This window comes from Rhodotorula paludigena, assembly GCF_050403205.1.
Source record: "Rhodotorula paludigena JCM10292 DNA, Rt_paludigena_JCM10292v1_ctg6, whole genome shotgun sequence".
Lineage (NCBI taxonomy): Eukaryota > Fungi > Basidiomycota > Microbotryomycetes > Sporidiobolales > Sporidiobolaceae > Rhodotorula > Rhodotorula paludigena.
Genome location: NW_027481452.1, coordinates 432,792 through 454,062, shown reverse-complemented (window position 1 = coordinate 454,062; position 21,271 = coordinate 432,792). Strand labels below are relative to the sequence as shown.

The 21,271-nt window shown below is 64.5% G+C and overlaps 10 protein-coding genes across 10 annotated transcripts; 5 read left to right on the top strand and 5 right to left on the bottom strand.

The window, feature by feature from the left end:
* Window positions 1-1,069: 1,069 nt before the first annotated feature.
* Window positions 1,070-2,060, bottom strand: JCM10292_003183 (uncharacterized protein; the record flags this gene model as incomplete). Its single annotated transcript, XM_076646907.1, has 3 exons — window positions 1,070-1,555; window positions 1,644-1,757; window positions 1,845-2,060. 3 exons carry the CDS (start codon window positions 2,058-2,060, stop codon window positions 1,070-1,072), a joined length of 816 nt encoding a protein of 271 aa, XP_076507668.1.
* Window positions 2,061-2,289: 229 nt separating this feature from the next.
* JCM10292_003182 (uncharacterized protein) lies at window positions 2,290-4,780 on the bottom strand (the record flags this gene model as incomplete). The annotated part of the gene is made up of 7 exons (XM_076646906.1): window positions 2,290-2,532; window positions 2,618-2,790; window positions 2,862-3,429; window positions 3,495-3,760; window positions 3,830-4,124; window positions 4,190-4,687; window positions 4,772-4,780. 7 exons carry the CDS (start codon window positions 4,778-4,780, stop codon window positions 2,290-2,292), a joined length of 2,052 nt encoding a protein of 683 aa, XP_076507667.1.
* A 269-nt stretch (window positions 4,781-5,049) lies between these two features.
* On the top strand, window positions 5,050-6,206 carry FCF1 (rRNA-processing protein FCF1; the record flags this gene model as incomplete). The annotated part of the gene is made up of 6 exons (XM_076646905.1): window positions 5,050-5,138; window positions 5,283-5,348; window positions 5,420-5,568; window positions 5,628-5,700; window positions 5,856-6,015; window positions 6,144-6,206. 6 exons carry the CDS (start codon window positions 5,050-5,052, stop codon window positions 6,204-6,206), a joined length of 600 nt encoding a protein of 199 aa, XP_076507666.1.
* A 290-nt stretch (window positions 6,207-6,496) lies between these two features.
* On the top strand, window positions 6,497-8,793 carry JCM10292_003180 (WD40 repeat domain-containing protein; the record flags this gene model as incomplete). The annotated part of the gene is made up of 9 exons (XM_076646904.1): window positions 6,497-6,709; window positions 6,791-7,043; window positions 7,121-7,421; window positions 7,486-7,678; window positions 7,788-7,914; window positions 7,989-8,250; window positions 8,363-8,465; window positions 8,545-8,666; window positions 8,781-8,793. The coding sequence occupies 9 exons, from the start codon at window positions 6,497-6,499 to the stop codon at window positions 8,791-8,793; spliced, it is 1,587 nt and encodes a 528-aa protein (XP_076507665.1).
* A 155-nt stretch (window positions 8,794-8,948) lies between these two features.
* On the bottom strand, window positions 8,949-9,826 carry JCM10292_003179 (protein-tyrosine phosphatase OCA1 family protein; the record flags this gene model as incomplete). The annotated part of the gene is made up of 3 exons (XM_076646903.1): window positions 8,949-9,014; window positions 9,097-9,376; window positions 9,468-9,826. 3 exons carry the CDS (start codon window positions 9,824-9,826, stop codon window positions 8,949-8,951), a joined length of 705 nt encoding a protein of 234 aa, XP_076507664.1.
* A 109-nt stretch (window positions 9,827-9,935) lies between these two features.
* JCM10292_003178 (uncharacterized protein) lies at window positions 9,936-11,999 on the top strand (the record flags this gene model as incomplete). The annotated part of the gene is made up of 8 exons (XM_076646902.1): window positions 9,936-10,307; window positions 10,368-10,456; window positions 10,519-10,939; window positions 11,009-11,066; window positions 11,134-11,210; window positions 11,263-11,676; window positions 11,753-11,824; window positions 11,886-11,999. The coding sequence occupies 8 exons, from the start codon at window positions 9,936-9,938 to the stop codon at window positions 11,997-11,999; spliced, it is 1,617 nt and encodes a 538-aa protein (XP_076507663.1).
* A 320-nt stretch (window positions 12,000-12,319) lies between these two features.
* Window positions 12,320-14,573, top strand: JCM10292_003177 (uncharacterized protein; the record flags this gene model as incomplete). Its single annotated transcript, XM_076646901.1, has 11 exons — window positions 12,320-12,466; window positions 12,527-12,550; window positions 12,608-12,854; window positions 12,913-12,993; window positions 13,050-13,139; window positions 13,186-13,331; window positions 13,397-13,624; window positions 13,688-13,807; window positions 13,864-14,035; window positions 14,095-14,174; window positions 14,229-14,573. The coding sequence occupies 11 exons, from the start codon at window positions 12,320-12,322 to the stop codon at window positions 14,571-14,573; spliced, it is 1,680 nt and encodes a 559-aa protein (XP_076507662.1).
* Window positions 14,574-14,751: 178 nt separating this feature from the next.
* JCM10292_003176 (uncharacterized protein) lies at window positions 14,752-16,543 on the bottom strand (the record flags this gene model as incomplete). Its single annotated transcript, XM_076646900.1, has 2 exons — window positions 14,752-16,287; window positions 16,349-16,543. 2 exons carry the CDS (start codon window positions 16,541-16,543, stop codon window positions 14,752-14,754), a joined length of 1,731 nt encoding a protein of 576 aa, XP_076507661.1.
* Window positions 16,544-16,892: 349 nt separating this feature from the next.
* JCM10292_003175 (WD40 repeat domain-containing protein) lies at window positions 16,893-18,880 on the top strand (the record flags this gene model as incomplete). The annotated part of the gene is made up of 4 exons (XM_076646899.1): window positions 16,893-17,315; window positions 17,370-18,197; window positions 18,257-18,358; window positions 18,416-18,880. The coding sequence occupies 4 exons, from the start codon at window positions 16,893-16,895 to the stop codon at window positions 18,878-18,880; spliced, it is 1,818 nt and encodes a 605-aa protein (XP_076507660.1).
* A 208-nt stretch (window positions 18,881-19,088) lies between these two features.
* Window positions 19,089-21,060, bottom strand: SES1 (serine--tRNA ligase SES1; the record flags this gene model as incomplete). The annotated part of the gene is made up of 9 exons (XM_076646898.1): window positions 19,089-19,202; window positions 19,273-19,412; window positions 19,493-19,712; window positions 19,771-19,986; window positions 20,050-20,243; window positions 20,303-20,453; window positions 20,537-20,698; window positions 20,784-20,854; window positions 20,925-21,060. 9 exons carry the CDS (start codon window positions 21,058-21,060, stop codon window positions 19,089-19,091), a joined length of 1,404 nt encoding a protein of 467 aa, XP_076507659.1.
* Window positions 21,061-21,271: the final 211 nt, after the last annotated feature.

Genomic DNA, 21,271 nt, shown 5'->3' with positions numbered 1-21,271 from the left:
AGGCGTGCAGCACGCACCGTCGTCTGTGCCGCCCGCGCCCTCCTCTCGCGCAACTCTTCCTCGGCACTGTCCCCCTCGCTCTCGCTCGACCACGTCTCCCTCCCGCTTCTCCTCTGCCGCTTCTCCAGCGAGAACGCCTGCTCCTCACTTTCGGCGCCGAGACGCCCGGCGGGTACGCCGCTCGCTGCGTAAAGCGCAGCACGGCGGCGACGACCGGGTGGAGGGAGCGGGTGCTTCTCGAGGGAGAAGTAGCGGGCGTTGCCCGGACCGTGCGTGTTGTAGTGCTGTGTGCTCGCAAAGTTAGCGTCCTGGCCTGTCTCGATGTCGTACGCTGGCGCACGGCAACGATGGCGATAACGGCAACTGTTCCGCGCGCAGCGATGACGAGGTCAGCACTCTTGCGTGAGGAGCGGAAGAGCAGCGAGACGTACTGATGACTGCCAGGCCGTACCACGAACCGAGTCCTGCGCCGACAGAGACGTACCACCCCTGTCCGACGGCAGCTCGAAGCGCAGCCAGAAGGCCTACGCCGATGAGGACGCAGGCGGTGACACTGTACGTCTAGCCTCAACAGCAGACCGAGCTTCAAGTAACGAGGTCGACTCACGCGATGCACCAGCAGTCGGCTCCGCGCAGGCAGAGCACCGAGAGCGGCGCGCCGATGGGCGCGATGAAGCACGCGGCTACACGGATGAGACAGCCGCAACCGACGTACATCTGAAGGCAGCCAGCACAAGCGCAAGAGGAAGCAGGGCCGAGAGGAGAGAGGAGAGGCGGCGACGGAACGAACGCAGAGAGGAGAAGCCGCGGAAGGTCCGTCGGTTCGAGCGCATGTTGCAGCCAGGCTGCATGTCGCGGGCACGTCGTGCCCAACATCGAAATGCGTCGCCGAAGCGATCGAACGAGTGCGTTGCATTGTGACAGTCGAGTAACGTGTGCGAAGCTGCGATGACGAGAGAGGAGAGAGGAAACAAAGTGTCTATGCTTGAGCAGGCGTCTCCTTCGTCCCTCGCGCGTGTCCGTCTGATCCTCCACTCCAACCAACTTCCAGAGACTTTCACAAGCTTGCTTAGGCGAGTGCGACGAGACCCGCAACGCCGAGAAGCGCGCCGCCGGCCACCTTCCAGACGCCGGCGGTAGCAATCGACGCGCCGTTGAGCGGCTGACTCGTGACGTTGCTGTTGTTGGTCGAGTTGCCAGACGCCTCGCGCACCGAGTCGGGGACCTCGCCGTCGGTGAACGAGTCGCCGCAGTACGACGCGAGCGCGTCGGTAATGGTGCCGTTGTTGCTCGACACGGTCGAGTCGCTCTCGAGCGCCGACGAGAGCTTCGTGACGAGGCCGTGCGTGCAGTCGGTGCAGACGGCCGACGAAGGGACGCTGGTCAGGCTCGAGGTGTCGAGGTCGGTCAGGCTCGAGATCGAGAGGTCCTGGCCGAGCGCCGTCTGGAGGTTGGTGAGGAGGTCGGTGACACAGAAGGTCGAGTTGCTCGTGTACTGGAGGCACAGGCCCTCCTTGACCTGGTTGAAGTTGGCGACGACCGAGCGGCCCGTCGTCTGAATGGGACGCGGAAGGGGAGTGTGCAGACAAAGAGAGTCAGGCTCGAGTATCCGGGCCTAGGAGACAGGAGCTCGCGCAACGTACCACGATGGCGCTGGTCGAGTCGGCGCAGCCCTGGTTGATGACCGCCGTGGCGTTCTGGATCGCCGCGTCGCTGCAGTCCTCCTGCGAGCACAGGTTCTCGAGCCACGAGTTGATCTGCCGAGCATGGCGCGGAGGCACAGGGTCAGCAGAGCTCAAACACACGTCGTCGCCAGCGAAAGACGCGTCGAGAGGAGGACGCACGGGGTCGATCACGGAACCCGAAGTGGTCGCGAGGGTCAAGAGGGACGAGAAGGACGAGCACGTCGCAAAGTCGCTGCCGAGGGCGAGGCTGGACACGGCCTGGATGCACTGGTTGCTGACGCCGCTGAGCAAGTCGCCGGCCGAGGTCGACTGCGCCGAGACGGCGGTCGACGCAGCGAGGAGGGCGGTCGAGGCGAGGGCGGCGCGGGCGAGCATGGTGCGTTCGAGTGTGGGTGGTTTGTCTGTGCTAGGATAGGGCAGTATGCAGTGCACTACGAGCTGCAGTGCTTCGCAGGTGGCGAAAAGGACGAGGACAAGCGGAAGCGCCGAGCGACGCGCCGAGGCGGTGCACTCGAGGCAAGGGCCCTTCCGCAGCACAATGCCGTTGGTTCCGTGGGCTGCAAGCAATGTCCCCCTCTTTTACAGCAAACCGTCTACCGTCTATCTAGAACTTCCACCCGTCGAGCTCCCACGCGCACACGCGCACCCGCTCGCGCTTGCGGCCGCGAGACACAATCTTGACCTTGCGGATCGCGACCTCGCGCCCCTCTTCGTCGACCTCGTAGTTGCCCTCGTCCCGCAGCGCGTACGTCGTCGGCGTATGGATCGGGTCGAGCGAGAGCGTCACCGAGACGAGCGACGACGAGAGCGGGACGACGCGCGGGCGAGAGAGCAGCGAGCGCGGTTCCTGCGTCGCAGCACAAGCGACACATCAGCGTCTCGGTTCGGCTGGGCAGAGGGCGAGAGGCAGAGGCATCGCGCGCTTGACGCACCCATCCACCGGTCCCGTCTCCTCGCACAGTCAGGACCTCCCAGCTGTCGCCTCCTCCATTCAGGTCCTCCCACCCGCGAATGTTGGCGAGGTCAGGCGACCCAACGATGGTCAGCTGGCGCACGGCGCGAGGCTTGGCGAGGGTCAAGCCGAAATGATCATCCGCTTCGGGCGCTGCGAGAAGAGAAGGAAGCTGTCAACTGCCGTTTCGGCGGCGAGAACAAAGCCGACGATCCGCGGCGCACCTCGAAAGCTCTCCCAGCACGTGTCTGTCCCCCTTCCGTCAACAGCGAGGTGCCAGCTGCCGTTGCGCATCCACCACTCGTCCCCTGGCCAGGCGCTCTCCCTCCCTCCGCCGAGCCTCCCACCCTCCCTCTCCAGCTCGTTGAACCGCGCCTCATGCTCCCTGACCGTCCACCCCCTCCTCGTCGGGTCGAACCCGCGCTCGAGCCCCTCGGTGCTCTCGAGCTCCCTCTCGCGCTCGCGCAGCAACACGCGGTGGCTCCGCAGCTCGGCCCCGCCGTCCAGGTGCCAGACGTTGCCCCCGCCGCCGTGGCGCGAGACGGCGCGCCACGCCCTGCCCAGGACGCTCCCCGGGCCGGTGCGGCTCCCCGCGGGCGAGGCGGCGTAGCTGGTGCGGAGCGCAGAGGGCGGCGGGAAGGGCGTGAGCGACGTGACAAAGAGGCAGGCGTCGTTTGCGCACGGTGCGCGCGTGTGCGACTCGGGCGGCGGTGGGGCAGTGGAGAAAAGGGTCGGGACGAGAGAGGGCGAGGAGAGGGAGAGGATCGTGTAGAGCGTGCGGACGGCCGAGCGCTGCGACGCGGAGGGCGATGAGGACGACGGAGAACTGCAATGACGAGAAGGAGGGGAAGACGCACGATGTTGCCGTACACGACGGCCCATTGATCCACTCCTCTGCTCCACCCGACTTCGCCGCCCTCGACGTCGATCGGGACGAGGTCATTGGGCATCTGCTCGGGGTACGCGTTGGTCCACAGCGAGAAGAACATGTCGGCGACGAGTGACTGGTCGCGCGAGAGCGCGAGCGGCGTTGCCGCTTGCTGCTGCATGAAGCGGCGCGAGAGGTGCCGCGGCGCGAACGAGCCGGTGCCGAGCCAGGTGAAGCCCGTGTGCAGGTCGATGGCTGCGCAGTGGTACGAGCAAGGAGTCAATATGCGTCCTTGCGCGCCCGAGCACCGCGAAAGAGACGCACTCGGGTTGTCAAAGCGCCACCGGCGGTGCTCTAGGTGGATGATCGGCAGCGTGTTGCTCGCGATCCGCCCGCCACCTGCCGCACTGCCTCGCCCCGCGCAGCACTCGAGGTACTTGGTGTAGGTCGTGTCCATGTAGACGTTGAGCCAGTCGTCGTCGTTGAAGTAGCAGTGCTCGTGCGAGGCCATGCTGCATGCGAGATGCTTGCCCGCGTCGTGCACGTTGGACGGCGAGTTGACAATGCGCAGCTCGGCGGGAGGGAGGCGTGACCCGGGAGGGGTCGAGAGGGTGATGTTCTGCAGTGTGCGAGACAGAGTGAGCGTCGTGAGTATGACAAAAGCGGGGCATGCCGAGGGCCTACCTCGACGGAGAGGTCGACCCCGGGGCGGTTATTCCACACGATGACCTCGCGGATGAACGGGTAGCGCGTGATGTGCCGCAGGACGAGGTCGAGGCCCTTTCGCCGCTTCCAGTGGAGGATAACGGCCGTCACGCCGACGACGGGGCTCGACTCGGCGGCGAGAGCCGCTTCGGTGAAGAGCGCCGCAGGGTAGGCCGACCTGCGCGACTCGATGAGGGACGAGAGGCGCAGGTGGTTGGCGCGCTGCTGAGCGGTGGGGGGAGTCGGGACGTAGGCGGCTGCGAGTGCGTCGTCGAGCTCCCATTGCGGAACGGGTGGTATCCGAGGAGCATTGAGGGTAGATCGCAGTGCACTGAGCGCCTGCACGCCGAGGAAGAGGGCGACGAGGACGAGAACGAGGGCACCTCGTCGTCGGGTGGGAGAGGTGTGGGTGAGAGTGCCGAGGATATGATCGAGGACGACGACGGGCAGCGTGGCTGGCACGTGTGGAAGAATGTCCTGCGTGGTGTCAACATCCCGTCAGATTGCCCGTGTCAGCTCGGCGAGGCCCGATCACGTTGAGCGAGGAGAGCGGGGGCGGACCTGGTTCATCGCATCGTCGGGAGGGCGCGCCGATCAAGCAGAGCAGCACACAGCGGTTGCAGCAGATTCTATCGCAGCCCAGCCCACAGCCCCAAGCAGAGAGCGCAGAGTCGAGGGTCGAGGCTGCACCGCCTTCGAGCTTCGACGGGCGCACCGGCAGCCCCGCTTCCTCCGTCTCCATCCCAGCACAGCACGAGAGCAAGCGCTGCTAGCTGCATCTGCTCATCTCGAAGACAGCCCTAGAACCCACACGAGCACGCACCAACCAGTCCGCCACGATGGGGCGCGGAGGATCCTCGAGTGCCTCGCGAAAGACGCGCGCATTCGCCCAGACCAAGCGCATGCTCAACCCGAACGACATGCGACTGTGCGTCCTCCTGCTCTCTCGCCCGGCTCAGCCGGCCCGCGCCCTTCCCGCCGAGCGATGGCCCTCCGGACGACTCGCTCGTTCGCGACGAGGTCATGTCGTCCCGCTCTCGCTCACAGGCTGACCTTGTCGTGCCGCACACAGGAAGCAGAACCAGGAGAAGGCCCAGAAGAAGGAGCAGGAGAAGAAGGAAAAGGAGGTCAACCGCGTGTACGCCCGCCCCTCTCGCTCGTTCTGGTGGCGCTCCCCCTCCCGACCCTGACCCGCTCCCTCGACCGCAGTGACGCCATGCCCACCTCGCTCTTCTTCTCGCACAACGAGGCCCTCGTCCCGCCGTACCGCGTCATCGTCGACACCAACTTCATCAACCTCAGCCTCGAGAACCGCGTCGACATTGTCAAGGCCATGATGGACGTTCTCTACGCCAAGGGTTCGTCGCACGCCGGCTGCTGCCCTTCCGACATGTACTGATCTGGTCATCGTTGACAGCGATCCCTTGCATCTCTGACTGCGTCCTTGCCGAGCTCGAGAAGCTGGGTCACCAGTACCGCCTCGCATTGCGGTGCGTTAGCCACCGTCTCTCCAGTTTCTGCAGACGGTGCTGACGGTCTTACAATCTCTATCGCTTGATGACTCCACCTTCGCCATTCTCGCGCCCTCCCCGCTGCCCTCCACCCTTTCGCGCCATCTGCCTCGCCTCGTACCACCTTACAACAGCGTCGCGCGCGACCCGCGCTTCGAGCGCCTGCCCTGCTCGCACAAGGGAACGTACGCCGACGACTGCATCGTGAACCGTGTCACGCAGCACCGGTGCTACATCGTTGCGACGTGCGACCGGCAGTTGAGGCGGAGGTTGCGAAAGGTGCCCGGTGTCCCGGTGCGTCTACTTTTCGCTCGGTTGGGGGGCTGGATGGTGTTCTGCGGAGGTGTGCCGCCGTGCACACCTCTCGAGGGAGCTCCCGACTTCCGCGAAGAGCAGCGACTGACGTCCCAAGCGCGGCGCAGCTAATGTACATCTCCAAGAAGCGCTACGCGATCGAGCGCCTGCCCGACCAGGCCATCGGCTAGATCCCGTGTGCAGAAATACGTCCGCCGGCGCTCTCGGTCATGGAGGGCCGGGTTGGGCGAGAAGACGGGAGGCTGGAGAGGGTTGTTCCCGGTTGTTGCTCTCTCTCGTTGTTTTGCCGATCTTTCCTGTTTGTACTAGCACTGCAATCTTCGTAGCACACCGTTTCGAGTGGCGCAGGAGTAAGCATTGTGTCCGTGGAGATTGCGCGCTGCACCGCCGCCTCATCGCTCGAGCTTGGTCGGGTCTCCCCCACTTCTTCCTGCCTTGTCGCCCGGCTCGCTAGCGAAGCATGGCTACGCAGATTCCGCCTCGTCCCAAGCGCCAGCGCACCACCGCGCCAGGCGCAGTGGCCGCGCAGGCCATCTCGTCCGGACCCGTCCCGGCCGTGATCGTCCAGTTCCGCAACGCGCAGGACGGGACGCTCCTCGGGCCGGCTGTGTCGCTGCCTGCAGACACCGGGCGGGAGGGGCTCGAGCTGCTCGTCAACAACTTGCGCGGGACGGTGCGTTGCGACGAGCGACGCCTGCTCGACTCGCTCAGCGTACGAAGCGAGGCAAGCTAACCTTGCGACTCGTTGCAACAGGCCGAAGACCCCGTTCCGTTCTCGTTCCACCTCCAGCTGCCTTCAACTGCCGCTCCGCCTGCAGAGGGCGACGCACCCGCCGCGCCCGAAGAGGGCCTCAGGCTGCCCATCGCCCGCTCGATCCACTCGGACCTCCTGATCAACCCCAGGCACGCCAACAAGCTCAGCACCGAAGACGTCTTTGTCGTCGACTGCGAGCCCGAGGCCGTCTTCCGCGTGCGCGAGATCACGCGCTGCAGCAGCAGTCTCGATGGTGCGTTGCCTGGCCTTCCGTGTCGCCCACGACTTGATCTCTCCCTCTTTTCAGCCGACTGACCCACTCTCGCACAGGTCATGCCTCTCCCATCCTCTGCGCGTCCTTCTCCCCGACGGGCCGCTACCTCGCGACCGGCTCGGGCGACAACACCTGCCGGCTGTGGAACCTCGACTCGGAGACGCCCGCCGCGACGCTCGCGGGGCACACGGGCTGGCTCCTGTGCGTCGAGTGGGACGGGCTCGAGCGGCAGGTCGCGACGGGGAGCATGGACAACACGATCCGGCTGTGGGACCCCAAGAGCGGGAAACAGGTCGGCGAGCCGATGAGGGGCCACTCCAAGTGGATCACGAGCCTGGCGTGGGAGCCGATCCATGTGTGCGTTGCGCGTCCTCCCGGTTCTGCGAGCCCTTGACTAAGCCGTCGATTCGCCGGCGTGCAGCAACGCCTCGTCGCCCCGCCTCGCCTCGTCCTCCAAGGACGGCACCGTGCGCGTGTGGAACGCGAAAGCGCGCAAGCTCGACTTTTCGCTCGGAGGGCATACGGCGAGCGTCAACGTCGTGCGGTGGGGCGGCGAGGGCGTCATCTACACGGCGAGCAGCGACCGGACGGTCAAGCTGTGGGACGGGAAGGACGTGAGTCGGCGTCGTGCCTTGGACTGATTGCTCGAGGCGCCTCCCATGGCAGCATTGGCGTTACTCGTGCGAAGGGATCACAGACTCACGCTTCGCCAACCGCGTGCAGGGCAAGCTGATTCGCACGCTCAGCGAGCACGCGCACTGGGTCAACACGATGGCGCTCAACACCGACTTTCTCCTCCGCACCGGCCCCTTTGACCACCACGCCAAGGCGCCCACAAGCGACGAGGAGGGTGGGTCTGCTCTTTGCGCCGACCTTCTCATCTTGCCAGTACAACCTCGCTTACACTCTCTCTTCCCGACACAGCCAAGCAGCTCGCCCTCAAGCGCTACCAGGCCTTCACGTCGCGCAACCCGGAGCAGATGATTACGGGCTCGGACGACCACACGCTCTTCCTGTGGCCGCCCGTCAACGCCAACCCGCCCGCGGCCAACCCGAAGAAGCCCGTCGCGCGGCTCACGGGCCACCAGAAGCAGGTCAATCATGTCGCGTTCAGCCCCGACGGGAGGTTCATCGCGAGCGCTGGATTCGACAATGCCGTCAAGCTGTGGGACGGGCGGACGGGCAAGTGAGTCGGATGCCGTCCGCGGCTTGCTCCGTCTGCTCAGGGCCAGAAGCGCCTGTGTAGAGAGCTGGTCTATCGCGAGCATGTGTCTGACTCTGCTTGTTCCTCTGCCCAGGTTCATCGCATCGCTGCGAGGGCACGTCGCTGCCGTCTACCGCATCTCGTGGTCGTCCGACTCTCGCATGCTCGTCTCGGCGTCGAAGGACTCGACTCTGAAGGTGCGTTCCAACTCGTGGACTCATTCGACGTCCTCGATCGGACGCTCACGAGTTGTCATGGCGGGTCTGATCCGCACAGCTGTGGGACCTCAAGACGTACAAGATCCGTGTCGACCTCCCCGGGCACACGGACGAGGTGTACTGCGTCGACTTTGTCGCCGACAAGATTGCGAGCGGCGGGCGGGACAAGAAGGTCAAGATGTGCGTGCGCGCCCGACCCTCTTGTGTCCATGCTTGGCTCCGTCGGTCGTGGCCCGACACACCATGGCTGCCTTCAGTGGGTCGTCGCGCTGACTCGCTCTTCTTCGCACGCAGTTGGAGGCACTAGAGACGCATGCCGGGCTGTACGGGACTATCCGAGTTGTTGTAACGCTATCACATCAACAGCTCTCATGAATGTGGAAAGCGCCAGGAAAGAAACGGCGAGCCGTACAACAACATGTGCGAAAGCTACGAAAGCTACATAGAGAGTGCGCAGGAGGATCAGGCCGTTGCTTGCGCAGGTAGCGGCGGGACTTGGCAGATCGAAACGTCGAAGAGCTCGATGAACTGCGTCGTGCCGCCGGACATCGGCAGTCAGCCTCGGGTCCCAGGGTTGGCCATCACTGACACGATGAGAGGCACAGCGCACCTGCTCGTTCAGCACGCGGACTTTGGGCCCGGCGTACCGCCTGTACTCCTCGAGGATGCTCACGAGGTTCCACCTCTGCAGCTTGCGCAGCACGCCGCAGACGGTCCCCGTGCGGTGCCGCCCCTGGTTGCAGCACACGAGGAGCGGCGCGTTGTCCGGGTTGAGGATGAGGTCGAGCGCGTGCAGGACCGTGTCTTCGGTCAGCGGGTCGTACGTCGCTGCGTAGTCGTCGGCGCCGAGATGGTGCAGCGCGATCGAGTGCTCGCGGGCAAACTGCTGGCTGTGCAGGGCCACAGAAAAACCATTCAGGAGCCCACGGAGTCAGCTAGAGCTGCATCTGCATGAGCGGGCGTGACCGGCAGTGAACGCACAAGGGTTCGTTGGGCGCCTCGGGTGCGAGCCAGAGGACAGTTTTGAGCCCGACACGCTCGAGGAACGAGAAGTTGAGTTCGCCCGGCTGGCCCGAGCGGAAGAGGCCCTCCTCGACGAGGCCAAACTGGGGCGGGGGGATGAGGACGCGCTTCGAGGGGCGCACGCGGCACACGGCGACGCGCGAGCCGTCCGAGGCGGTCGTCGCGGGGAGGCAGGCGATGGTCTCGTCGCCGTCGCGCGGGATGGGCGCGGGGTCGTCGGCACGTGGGGAAGTCGAGGAGAAGGAGGAGGAGGGGCCAGCTTCGTCAGGGCGGGCTGGAGGCGCTCGCTCGATAGCCTGCGGGTCTAGCACAGGCATACTGGCAGCAGTAGAGTCACTCTGCACGAGTCTGGGCGGGGGGACAAAGCGGAAGGAGCCCGAGAGAGTCGCTCTTCGCTTTTCGGCCGCCGTGTGCTCGCGCGAGGCGATGTTCCCGACTGCGAGGCTATTTGGGCTGTGCCCCGACTGGAGCACGTGCAAGGTCCCCAACTGCCTCTTCAGCTCGCACGCTCCGCCCCGCTCCCGCCCGCCATCAGCCCAGAGTGCTTCTGCGCCTGCTCCCGCCCCGACGGTCCCCCAGAAACGTGCAGCTGCCAGCCCAGCAGGAGGAGTGACTGCTGCGAAGAAGGCTGCGCGCGCCGAGCAGACACAGGAGCGCGTCAAGCAGCTCGTCGGCCTCTCCAACCCCACCTCCCCTCCCTCGACCTCGTCTGCCAGCCGCCCTGGCCCCGCTGCGGCGACCAATGGAGGCGCTTCGCGTGCTTCGAGCTCCAAGGTGACGCTCGACGACTTGCCGAATGTGCGTGTGCTCGCTCGATCCTGCTCGAAACCCGCTCACTCCGGCCTTTCTCACTGTCAGGCGGGTCCGCCGCGTCTACCGATGCCAAAGGGCACGGCACACACGCCAACAGTCACCCGGCAAAAGATGGTCAACGCGCTGTACAACCAGTGGGCCCAATCAGATCGTTCCGCTCTCGCGACATTGCTAACCCTCGTTCCGCTCGCCGCAGGTTTCTCGAAATCTACACGCCCGGAATCCTCCCCTCGTCCCTCCGGCAGCAGCTCGCTTCGCAGCACTCGCTCGCACAGGAGGAGCACCTCTTCTCGCGCGCGACCAAGGCGACGTACCGCAACAGCGTCATCAGCGCCCTCGCGCGCCTCAAGAAGCGCCCGCCTGCGCGCTCGCTCGATGACACGGGCACGCTCGAGGACGAGGCGGCGCGCGCAGCCAAGCTTGCCGAGGAGGAGAAGGGGCGGCTGACGCGCGCGAGGGTCGCGAGATTCGTGCACGCCAAGGACCGGCTGCGCGAGTTTGACTACGTCGTCGAGCTCCCGCCAGGGCCGGGCGGAGACGCGTTGACGGAGGAGGGGAACCCGCGCAACTGCGACCGGTGCAAGAAGGAATTTGTGGTGCGCAGCGAGCTGGACGAGGTGCGTCTCTGGCTTGGACGGGACGGCGATTGAGAAGGTCGCTGTGACGACGGGTCTCGCTTCCCTCAGGACGACCGGCAGGCGTGCCACTACCACTTTGGACGTATGGTGACGGAAAAGATTGGAGGTACGTCTGCATTCACATTGTCTGGCCGAAATGCCTAGCTTACGGCTGACTTGCTCGTCACGAACAGGGACAAAGCAGCGAGTCTATTCTTGCTGTCCCGCAGTCGCTGCAGCACCTTGTCAAATCGGACCCCACGTCTTCAAGGTACGTCCTGCAATTGCTAGTTCTCACGGCAACGCTGATTCGCCATGCGCAGGACGAAGACCCCGCCGTCCTCCACTCTCGCGTCCCCTTCATCTCGTCCTCGAAGCTCCGCCCTCCCGCCTCTTCCGATCTCCCTCCGGCCGTCGACATCGTCGCACTCGACTGCGAGATGATCTACACTACGTCGGGCATGTCGCTCGCACGCGTCACGGTCCTCTCTTCTTCCGGCTCGGTCCTCCTCGACGAGCACGTCCGCCCTCCGCCCGGCGTCGCCGTACTCGACCTCAACACGCGCTTCAGCGGCGTGCAGGAGGGCGATCTGGACAAGGCGGCGCTCGACGTGCCCGGCGTGAGGAGGGCGCTCGCGCAGTTTGTCGACCAGGAGACGATCTTCGTCGGACATGGCGTCGAGAACGATCTCAAGGCGCTGAGACTGGTGCATGACAAGGTCATCGATACGGCGATAGTGCGCTTACTCGCTTTCATACCGATGAGTCGCTTTTTCAGCCGGCTGGTGTGCTCACCCTTGACATCGCGCACAGCTCTTCCCTCATCCTGCCGGTGGCACCGTCCGCCACTCCCTCCGCAACCTGGCCAAAGAAGTACTGCGCAAGGTCAGCCTGTCCCCCAACTGCACCTAGCCGCAAGCCCTCACCAAAGATCTCGCTTCCGCAGTTCGTACAAACGGGCGATCCCACGGTCGGGCACAGCGCACGCGAGGACGCCAATACGGCGCTCGAGCTAGTGAGGTACAAGGTCAAGCAGGAGGCGGCGGGGAAGAGCTCGTGAAGAGTGGGAATGCCAGCTTTGCCTCGCGAGTGTATTCGAACGCGGAAGTACGAGAGAAGAGGTCCGCGCTCCTTTCTGCTCCGACTGGAAACACTGCCCTGCTTATGGCCTTGCAAGCGTGCCATAATCGAACGGTTGAAAAGAACGACTTCGGCGAGTTGAACTCCGGTCGGCCGAGCCGGCACGAGGAGGCGGTCGTCCTTCGAGCTCGCGCTGCTCTCGTCGCCAGTAGCTTGCGAGACGACTGAGCCGCTTGAAGGGCTCACAGCCACTACCACTGCTTATCAGAGTCGCTTGCGTTGCGCCTGACTGTTTGCGCGATGGCACCATCCGCTCGACCCGATGAGCGTTCGCCGCTCCTCGCCGACCGCGCGCCTGTCTCTGCCGATGACGAGCTCGAGGACCCGACCAAGCTGCCCACGCGCAAGCGCAACGCCATCCTCGTGGCCGTCTGGCTCGGCGTCTTCGTGCGTTCCCCACTCCAGCTGATTGCACCGAGACGAGCTGACTTGGCGACCGGCTTGCAGCTGGGTGCACTGGACGGAACGATCGTACGCAGTCTAGCTCTTCTGAGCCGGGCTTGAGCTAACGTGTTGCGACACCCGCAGGTTGCGACCCTCATCTCGGACGTCTCTTCCTCTTTCAAGCGGTCCAACCAGGCCGGCCTGCTCGGTACCTCGTACCTCCTGAGCACTGCAACGTTCACGCCGCTGTATGGCCGCCTCGCCGACATCATTGGGCGCCGCACAGCGCTTCTCATCGCCTTGACACTCTTCACGAGCGGGACGGCACTGTGCGGGCTGGCGCCTTCGATGGTTTCCCTGCTCGTGGGCAGGCTTATTGCTGGCATGGGCGGTGCGTCTGAAGAGCGTCTCCTGGCCGAGTCGAGCTTAGCTGACCCAGCGTGCTGCAGGCGGAGGCTTGATGGCCGTCTCGTCGATTGTCGCGTCCGACCTCATCCCGCTCAAGCAGCGCGCCCTCTTCCAGGGTCTCGGTGCGTTGACGGCTTCTTCACTCACGCTTGCGAGGCTGACGGGTTCGTCGCCACAGCCAACTTGTGGTTCGGAGCTGGTTCGGGTCTCGGCGGTCCTCTCGGCGGATTCATTTCGGACCGGCTTGGATGGCGCACCGCTTTCCTCGGCGAGTTTCATCCCTCGGACAATTGCAGTTCGTCCTCTAACAGCAGGTTCTACAGGCCAGCTCCCGATCCTCTTTATCGCGGCGATCCTCGTCTTCCGCAACCTGCGCTATCGGATCCCTGGACAGGGCAAGAGCAAGCGCGAGATGATCCGCCGCATCGACTACCTGGGCTCGCTCACCCTTGTGCTGAGTGTGCGCAATCGATGCTCCGAAACGGCGCCTGATATGTCGAGCTGACTTGTGAACGGACCTTGCAGCTCGGCTCGCTCCTCTTCTCCCTCTCCTACAAGAACGACCGGAACCTGCCCTGGTCCAGCCCGTTCGTCTGGGTCCCGCTCATCACCTTCGTCGTCTTCGGTATCGCGTTCGTGTCGGTCGAGGCGTTCTGGTCCGCCGAGCCAGTCATGCCCTTGCGCATCCTTCGCGAGCGCAATGGCCTCTTCGTCGCTCTCGGAAACTTCACGACCTCGTTCGTGTCCTTTTCGGTGCGTTTCTTGCGTAGATCAAAATCAACTGGACTGCTTGCTAACAAGGGTATACTCGCCCAGATCCTGTACTTCTACCCGCAGTTCTTCGAAATCGTTAAGGGCAACACTGCCTCGGGCGCCGGCGCGCACCTGCTGCCGAACTCGGTTGCCCTCTCGGCAGGCTCGCTCTTCGCGGGCTTTGTACGTTCCTGCTGCACTCGCCCATTCGGAGCAATCGCTAAAGCGTCGGTCCGCAGATCATTCGGCGGACGGGCCGTTACTACTGGCTCATCGTCGCCTCGTCCATTCTCCCACTCATCTCGCTCGTCTCGTTCGTCTTCCTCACCGAGAAGAGCGGCTGGGTTCACTCGTGGCTCGCCATCCTACCGAGCGGCTTCGGTTTCGGGTCCTTCATCACCGCCACGCTGAGTGAGCTGGAGCGTTTTCAACAGTATTCCGAGCGTTTTCTAACTTTATCGGCACTGCAGTTGCTCTCATTGCCTCGGTTGATCGCGCGGACATGGCCACTGCGACGGGCTTGACCTACCTCTTCCGCTATGTCGGCCAGGTAAGCCATATCCTCGGGTCGAGCGCGGTCCCCGACTGACGCTGTCTCCAACAGGTCGTCGGCGTCGCTTCGAGTGCCTCTCTGCTCCAGTCCGTCCTCACCTCCGAGCTCTCACAACGCATCCGCGGTCCCGGCTCGGCAGAGATCATCGACAAGATCCGGCACGTGGCGACCTCGATCCGCTGGCTCCCGCCCGTGCTGCAGCTCGCCGCGCGCGAGTCGTACCGCCTCGCCCTGCGCGCCGTCTTCCTCCTCGGCCTCGGCGTCGGCTTCGCGTGCTTTTTGACGAGCCTGCCGTTGAAGGAGTATGCGCTGCCGGGAAGCTTTGCGGAAGAGGAGGAGTCGCGCAGGCAGAGGAGCGGGACCGCGACGCCGCGAGATGGGGCAGAGGAGGCCTAGTAGAAGAAGGAAGGAGGCGCATGCGCGTAATAGACTTTATCTACTCACTTCCGACCAGTGGGAACAAGCATGCGAACTTTGTATTCCGACGACAACAATCAAGAGCATAAACCGGAGCGAGGTGTTCTACAAGCACAAAGAGGGCCAGTCTGCGAGATCTACGCGCTAACCTTCCGTCTCAAGCGATACCCAAGCCCGTCTGCACAGCTTGCGGACCTGCCGCACCTTCGGCTGCTCCTCCCGCCGCGCTCGGTTTCGGGCGCGGCTTCGTCGCAAAAATGTCCCGCCGTATAGGAAAGGCTCCGCCGCTGCCGCTCGCCGGCGAAGCAATGTCGGCGACCGATCCCATCGACATGACGCTGTCCCGCCTCGCTACGCCGGCAGTACCGACTCCGCCACCTTGCTGATGCGCGCTGTTGCGCGCAAACGCCTCGGCGATCGCCGCCTGCGAGACGGGATCCTCGCCGCCGCCCCCCATCTGCGCGACGGCCCCTCCCGCTGCAGCAGCCGCAGCAGCCGCTTCCTCCTGCTGCCGCCGGACCTGGTGCGCGGGGCGGTAGCCCGCGGGCGGACCGAACGCGGGCATGCGGCTCTGCTCGCCGCGGTGCGCGGCCCACGTCTGCGACGTCGTGAGCGCCGCGTCGAGGATCAGCGCGCTCTTGCCCCGCCCTGCGGCCGCGGCGCTCTGGGTGGGCGCGGCACTCTTCTTCTTGCTCCCGCCGAAGAGGCTCGAAAGCTTCTTCTTCGGCAGGAGGTCTGAAAGAGGGCGTTGCTGCGGCGTCGGGTTGGCGAAGATCGAAGTAGGCCCGATGGGCTCGGCCGATGTCGCGTAGAAGGACTCGGCGTAGGAAGGCGCTTGAGAGGCAACGTAGGAGGGAACGAAGGGCTGCGAGGTCCTGCGCTTAGTTGCGGCCGTGCCACCCGAGCGGTTCGTTTGTGCGATCGAAGGTGCATAGGAAGAAGCGGGGGGAGATGTTGCGCGAGTTGGCGCGGATGAAGGCGTGCGAGCCGGCGCGGGAGAAACTGCTGAAGCGGAGCCGGACCAGGTCGACGCCGCATCTGAAGCGGGCGGGGTCGTTGTCGCTCCAGGCGACTTGACCAGCGGGAAGACGCTAGAGCTGGCGGAGCGGCTCGGCGCAATGGTAGGGAACACGGGCTGACGGGAAGGTGCGGTGGAGGAAGCGAGGGAGGACGACGACTGCTCGCGCGGCAGCTCAGATTGTGGGCCAATGGCTGGTACCGCGGGCGGAAGCGGCGCATCGTTCGGCGTTGGCGTTGATGATACAGGCGAAGATGTCGCTGCGTCTGCCTTGCGCTTCTTCGGATCGGAAACGAGCGGGAAGTAGCTCTTCGCCGTCGCGAAAGCGTGCGGTCGCGGAGCTGCCGAGCTGGACTTGCTCGACTTGCTGCGCAAGCTGCGCATACTCGCGCTACCGTCGACCGACGCACGCCGCGGGTCTTCGGCGGGCTTGGCCGACGGGAATAAGAGGTTCTCCTCGCTGGGAGTGAGCGAGCTCTGCCGCTCCCGGGGCTGCACTGACGCTCCCTCGGTGAGCGCCTCGATCTCGTTGTCGTCTGGCGTCTCCACGAGAGCAACAGTCTCACTCGTCCGCCGTGCAGGAGGAAGTGGACCCGCACGGGTAGTCGGAGTGTCGGCGAGAGAACTTGCGGCGAGCGTCGAGCTCAGGCTTTGCTGGCTTGAACGTGTCGATAGCTGTGACGTGACCGTCAGCGGGAGAGTCGCAAATTGCGCGGGGCGGGGAAGGCAAGCGCACCTTTGGTCGAGGTGCTTCAGCGGGAGCGTCCTTCTCAACATCGTTCGCTGCCGATCCGTTCCCCTCTGCATCGGCAAACTGCTCCTCCACACCCTCGTTGTCTGTACTGACGATATGCGTCGACTCGACAATAGCAGACGGGCTGTGCGGTGCTGCCGGCGAGTCTGTCACGGCGAAAGGTGGCGCGGCGGCCATGTCGAGCGCGAGGTGAGCGGATTCCTCGCCCGCGAGGAAGTGCGCTGGTGTGGCGTGCGGCGATAAGCTCCACCAAGCGGTTCCGGCGAGACGGTGCAAGCAAGAAGAACGAGAGGAGGGCGGTGCCGTAGCGGTTCCTCGCCGGGGAACGAGTGCAGACCAAGCAAGGCCGAGGCCCGCAGCTCGCGAAGAGGCTCCGACTTCATTTCGGCCCGGATGCGGCGGCCTTTCCCCGCCTCTCCTGAAGTCAACTCCGTCTCTCCAGCCAGTGCAGGTGCTTCCGCCTGCCTGGCGTCCAGACTCTCGCTTGCCGCTGTGGGCTCAAGTGCAGCTCCTCACAGCGTGCGCAATGTCTCGCTCTCCGACCAAGGGCTCGCGCGGCGCCCTCCTCGACTCGCCGTCCCGCCCGCTCGCATCACTCAACCTCAACGGACCCTCGCTCTCGCCTGCCCGCTCCCTCGGCGCTAAGGCTGCCAGCCGTGCACCCGCCAAGTCCATCTTTGCGCCCTCTGTCTCGACCACCCAGACGACCCGGAAAAAGACGAGCGCGAGCCCGTCAAAATCGACCCGCTCGCGCTACTCGGGCGACGACGACCACACGGGCAACCTCACGGGCACGCTCGACGTGCCGAGTCGGAGAGGCAGTCCGTCAAAGGCTAGCGGACTGGCTGCAGGCGGAGGAGTTGGCAGGAGTGGTGTCGTGAGCAACGACTGGGACCCGAGTGCGCTTGCGGGCGACTCGAAGCGTAGTCCCAGCAAGAAGGGCCGCCACGTACGTCCGAACTGCTACACGCAGACTGTGCATGCTGACTCGAGTGTCACACAGTACGACCGCTACATCCCTTCGCGGCAGACGAGCGGCAATGGCGACCACACGGGTCCGATCCTCCTGCACAATTCCTCGTCGTCGGGGTCCGATACCGCTCCGCAAAGCGCCGAAGACGCTCAGCACACGGCCGACCTGTCCAAGTCGCTCGGCATCAACTCGGACCAGCGCATCCTCTCCTTCTTCGCCGAGCCGCCGCCGCCCCAGACAGAGCACTCTTCCCTCCTCGCTCAGTATGCTCGCCTGCCTAACAAGGGGTCCGCCGCTTCCTCGTCCTCGGCTGCCAATGCCGCATCTAGACGGCGCATCCCTACGCAGCCAGACCGTGTGCTCGACGCGCCGGGCATGCTCGACGACTACTACCTCAACCTGATCGACTGGTCGTGGACCAATCTCCTCGCGATCGGTCTCGCCGAGAGCGTCTACGTCTGGAACGCCGCGACGGGCGACGTGACCGAGCTGTGCCAAGTCGGCGGGTCCAACGCCGACTCGAGCGTCCTGACCGAGGGCGACGAGTACGTGTGCTCGCTCAAGTTCACCGAGGACGGCTCGCACCTCGCCGTCGGGCTCGCGTCGGGTCCCGTACAGATCTACGACGTCTGCGCAGGCCAGCTCGTGCGCACGATGCAGGGCCATCCGAGCCGCGTGCCGAGCCTGAGCTGGTCCGGCGCCATCGTCGCGAGCGGGTGTCGCAGCGGCGAGATCTGGAACTCGGACGTCCGCATTGCGCAGCACTGCGTCGCGCAACTCAAGGGTCATCGAGGCGAGGTGTGTGGGCTCGAGTGGCGGCCAGAGATTGCCGGTGGGTTGTCGGGCGGCGGGCAAGGGGTGTGTTCGGCTTTGGCTCGTCTCGCCGAAATGCGTTGCTCACCAAAGAGTCATCACAGCTGCTTGCCTCGGGCGGGAACGACAACGTCGTCAACGTCTGGGATGGTCGCATGACCACCGCGCCTAAGATGAGCAAGACGAACCACACGGCGGCCGTGAAGGCGAGTCTCGAGTGTTTTCGGAATCGTTGACCCTTCGCTGACTTTTCGTCTGCACAGGCCCTCGCATGGTGCCCGTGGAACTCGTCGCTGCTTGCGTCCGGCGGCGGCTCGTCCGACCGCACGATCCACTTCTGGAACACCACGCAGTCTGCGCGGCTCAACAGCCTCGTCACGACGTCGCAAGTGACGTCGCTCAAGTGGAACCCGCACGCCAAGGAGCTCCTGTCGACGCACGGCGTGCCGGACCACCACCTCGCGCTGTGGTCGTACCCGTCCCTGACCAAGATCGCCGACGTCCCGCACGCGCACCGCACGCGCATTCTCCACTCGTGCATCAGCCCCGACGGGACGACGGTCGCGACCGCGAGCAGCGACGAGGACCTCAAATTCTGGAAGATCTTTGACTGCGCGGCGAAGAGCAAGGGCGGGATGGGCGGCGCCGGGCGCATGCTGTCGGGCAAGGAGGTCGACGAGAATGACGGGATCGGCCGCAAGGGCAAGACGGGCATCTCGGTCCGGTAGAAGGAAGGCGTCTCCTCCGTTGTACCTAGTTACGTGCCCTTTCCATCGCATTTCCCTCACCTTCGTATCAGCTGCATCCCTTACTTTGCGCTACACACTTTCGTTCGCCTGTCGCTATGCCACTCTCTCGTTTTACCGGCAACACGCGAGCATCCGAGTGAAACCAATGAAACTTGCGAAGAGCCGCCCCCGTCTAGACAAACGACCACTAGTGCTTCTTCTTCGCCGGCTTGGCCGCAGAGGTCGTGGGCAGATCCCGCACGTACGGGAGGAACTCGCGGCCCTGCATGTACTTGCGCATCGGCTCGGGGATGACGACACCCTGGAGGAACAGGCATTGTCAGTTAGGGCATGGCCTCGCTTCGACGATGAGAGCAACCATGTTGACGTACCTCGGCAGTCTGATAGTTCTCGACGATGCAGCACAGGGCGCGCTCGGTCGCGCAGAGCGTGCCGTTGAGCATGTGGACGTAGACCTTCTTCGTGTCGCCCTGCTTCTTGATGCCGCAGCGCACCTCGAGGCTGCGAGATTCTGTGCGAGCCGGATTGGAGGGCATCAGCATCTATCCGCGAGACAGGCGAAAGACAGCGGTGTCGAGGACCGGGACGCACGGTAGTCGGTGCAGTTCGAGACCGAGACGAGCTCCTTGTACTCGCCCTGGTGCGGGAACCACGCCTCGAGGTCGTACTTCTTGGCTGCGGCGTTGTTGAGCGCGCCCGAGACGATCGCGATGAGCTGGTACGGGAGGCCGAGCGCCTGGTAGAACTCCTCCGAGTTGGCGATCATCTGGTCAAACATCTCCCACGACGAGGACGGGTCGGTGATGCAGAACTGCGACGATCAACCAGTCAGTCAATCCATGCACCGTACGAGTCATGGGTAGACGCACCTGCTCGACCTTCTCGAACTGGTGGACACGGAAGACACCGAGGACATCACGGCCAGACGAGCCGGCCTCCTTGCGGAAGCAGGTCGAGTAGCCCGCGTACTTGATCGGGAGCTGCTCGTTGGGCTGGTCGAACCACTCGTCGGCGTGCATGGCCGAGATGGGCTGCTCCGACGTCGCGATGAGGTACTTCTCCGTGTCCTCGTTCGAGCCCTCGAGCTGTGAGAGCGCATTACAGACGAGTCAGCCATGGCGGCGTACAGTCCGGATCAGCAGACGCACCTTGTACAGCGCCTCGTCAAACTCCTCAAGCTGCGCCGTCTTGCCCATCATAGCCTTGTTCATGAAGAACGGCGGCTGGACCTTCTTGAAGTCTTTCGCCCGCAGGAAGTCGAGACCGCACGAAATGAGAGCCTGGTTTAGGTCGACACCATCGCCGACGAGGTAGTAGCCACGGTGACCCGCAACCTTCGTGCCTGTATGACCGCAATCGATGAGCCCAGGATCCGCGAATACACAGGATAGCGAGACGCACCGCGCTCCATCTCGAGCATGCCGAGGCGGTACATGACCTCGTGGTGCGAGAGGACGCCCTCCTTCATCGTGAGGCCCGCGCCCTTGACGGGCGGTGCCGAGTCGCCGTTCGCGTCCTTCGGGTAGAATGTCCGGACGACCTCGTTGTTGTCCTGGACACGGGAACGACAAAGGCAAGAGGGAAGGTCAGCGCGCCCAACGGTTAGACTTGCGCCAAGCCAGGAGGACCGCGCACCTCGTTGTCGCTGACGGGCACACTCGGGTGGACGATGTTGCCGATCGTGTTGCCCTTCTTGCGCATGGTCGTCTCGGTCTCCTGTGCCTTCGCGTCGAGGGCGGCAATCTGGGCGTCCAGCTCTGCCTTCTGCGCCTTGAGCTCGTCGGCGTTCTCCTTGTTCTGTTTGCGCACACGAGTTGAGCTTGCCGTTAGCGCTGAATACAGGTGGGGGGCAGCACATGCCGGCGTTGAGGGCGGGACGAACCTTCATCTTGAGGCCAATCTCCTTCTGCAGCTTGTTAACATCCTTCTTGAGCTGCTGCGCCTCGAACTGGGCTGTTACCGGTAGATGTTTGATCAGCCCAACACAGCGACAAGCACCAGGACTGCGAGGAAAGAGGCGCACTCTTGGTCCAGTCCTTGTACATGGCGAGGACATCGTGGACGAGCTCCTCGGAAGCAAAGCGCTTCTTCTGCGAGGCGCAGACGCCCTCAAAGTCGCCGCCCTTGTCGTTCTGGAGGAGCAGGAGGTCGATGCCCATGGTGGAGAGAGCTGCGAGCGAGAGTCGAAGGAGGGTTTCCGGGAGAGGGAGGAACGGAGCGGAGAAAGCAGCGGCGAGCTCCTAGAGGTAGCTAGAGTGCTTCTGTGCGCTCTGCGAGTGCCTGTGAGTCCTGCAAGGCGCGAAGACGACGTGGGGAGCGCTCAAGTCGCGGTGAGGATTCTCTTGCGCCGTCCACTTCCTCGTGCTCGCC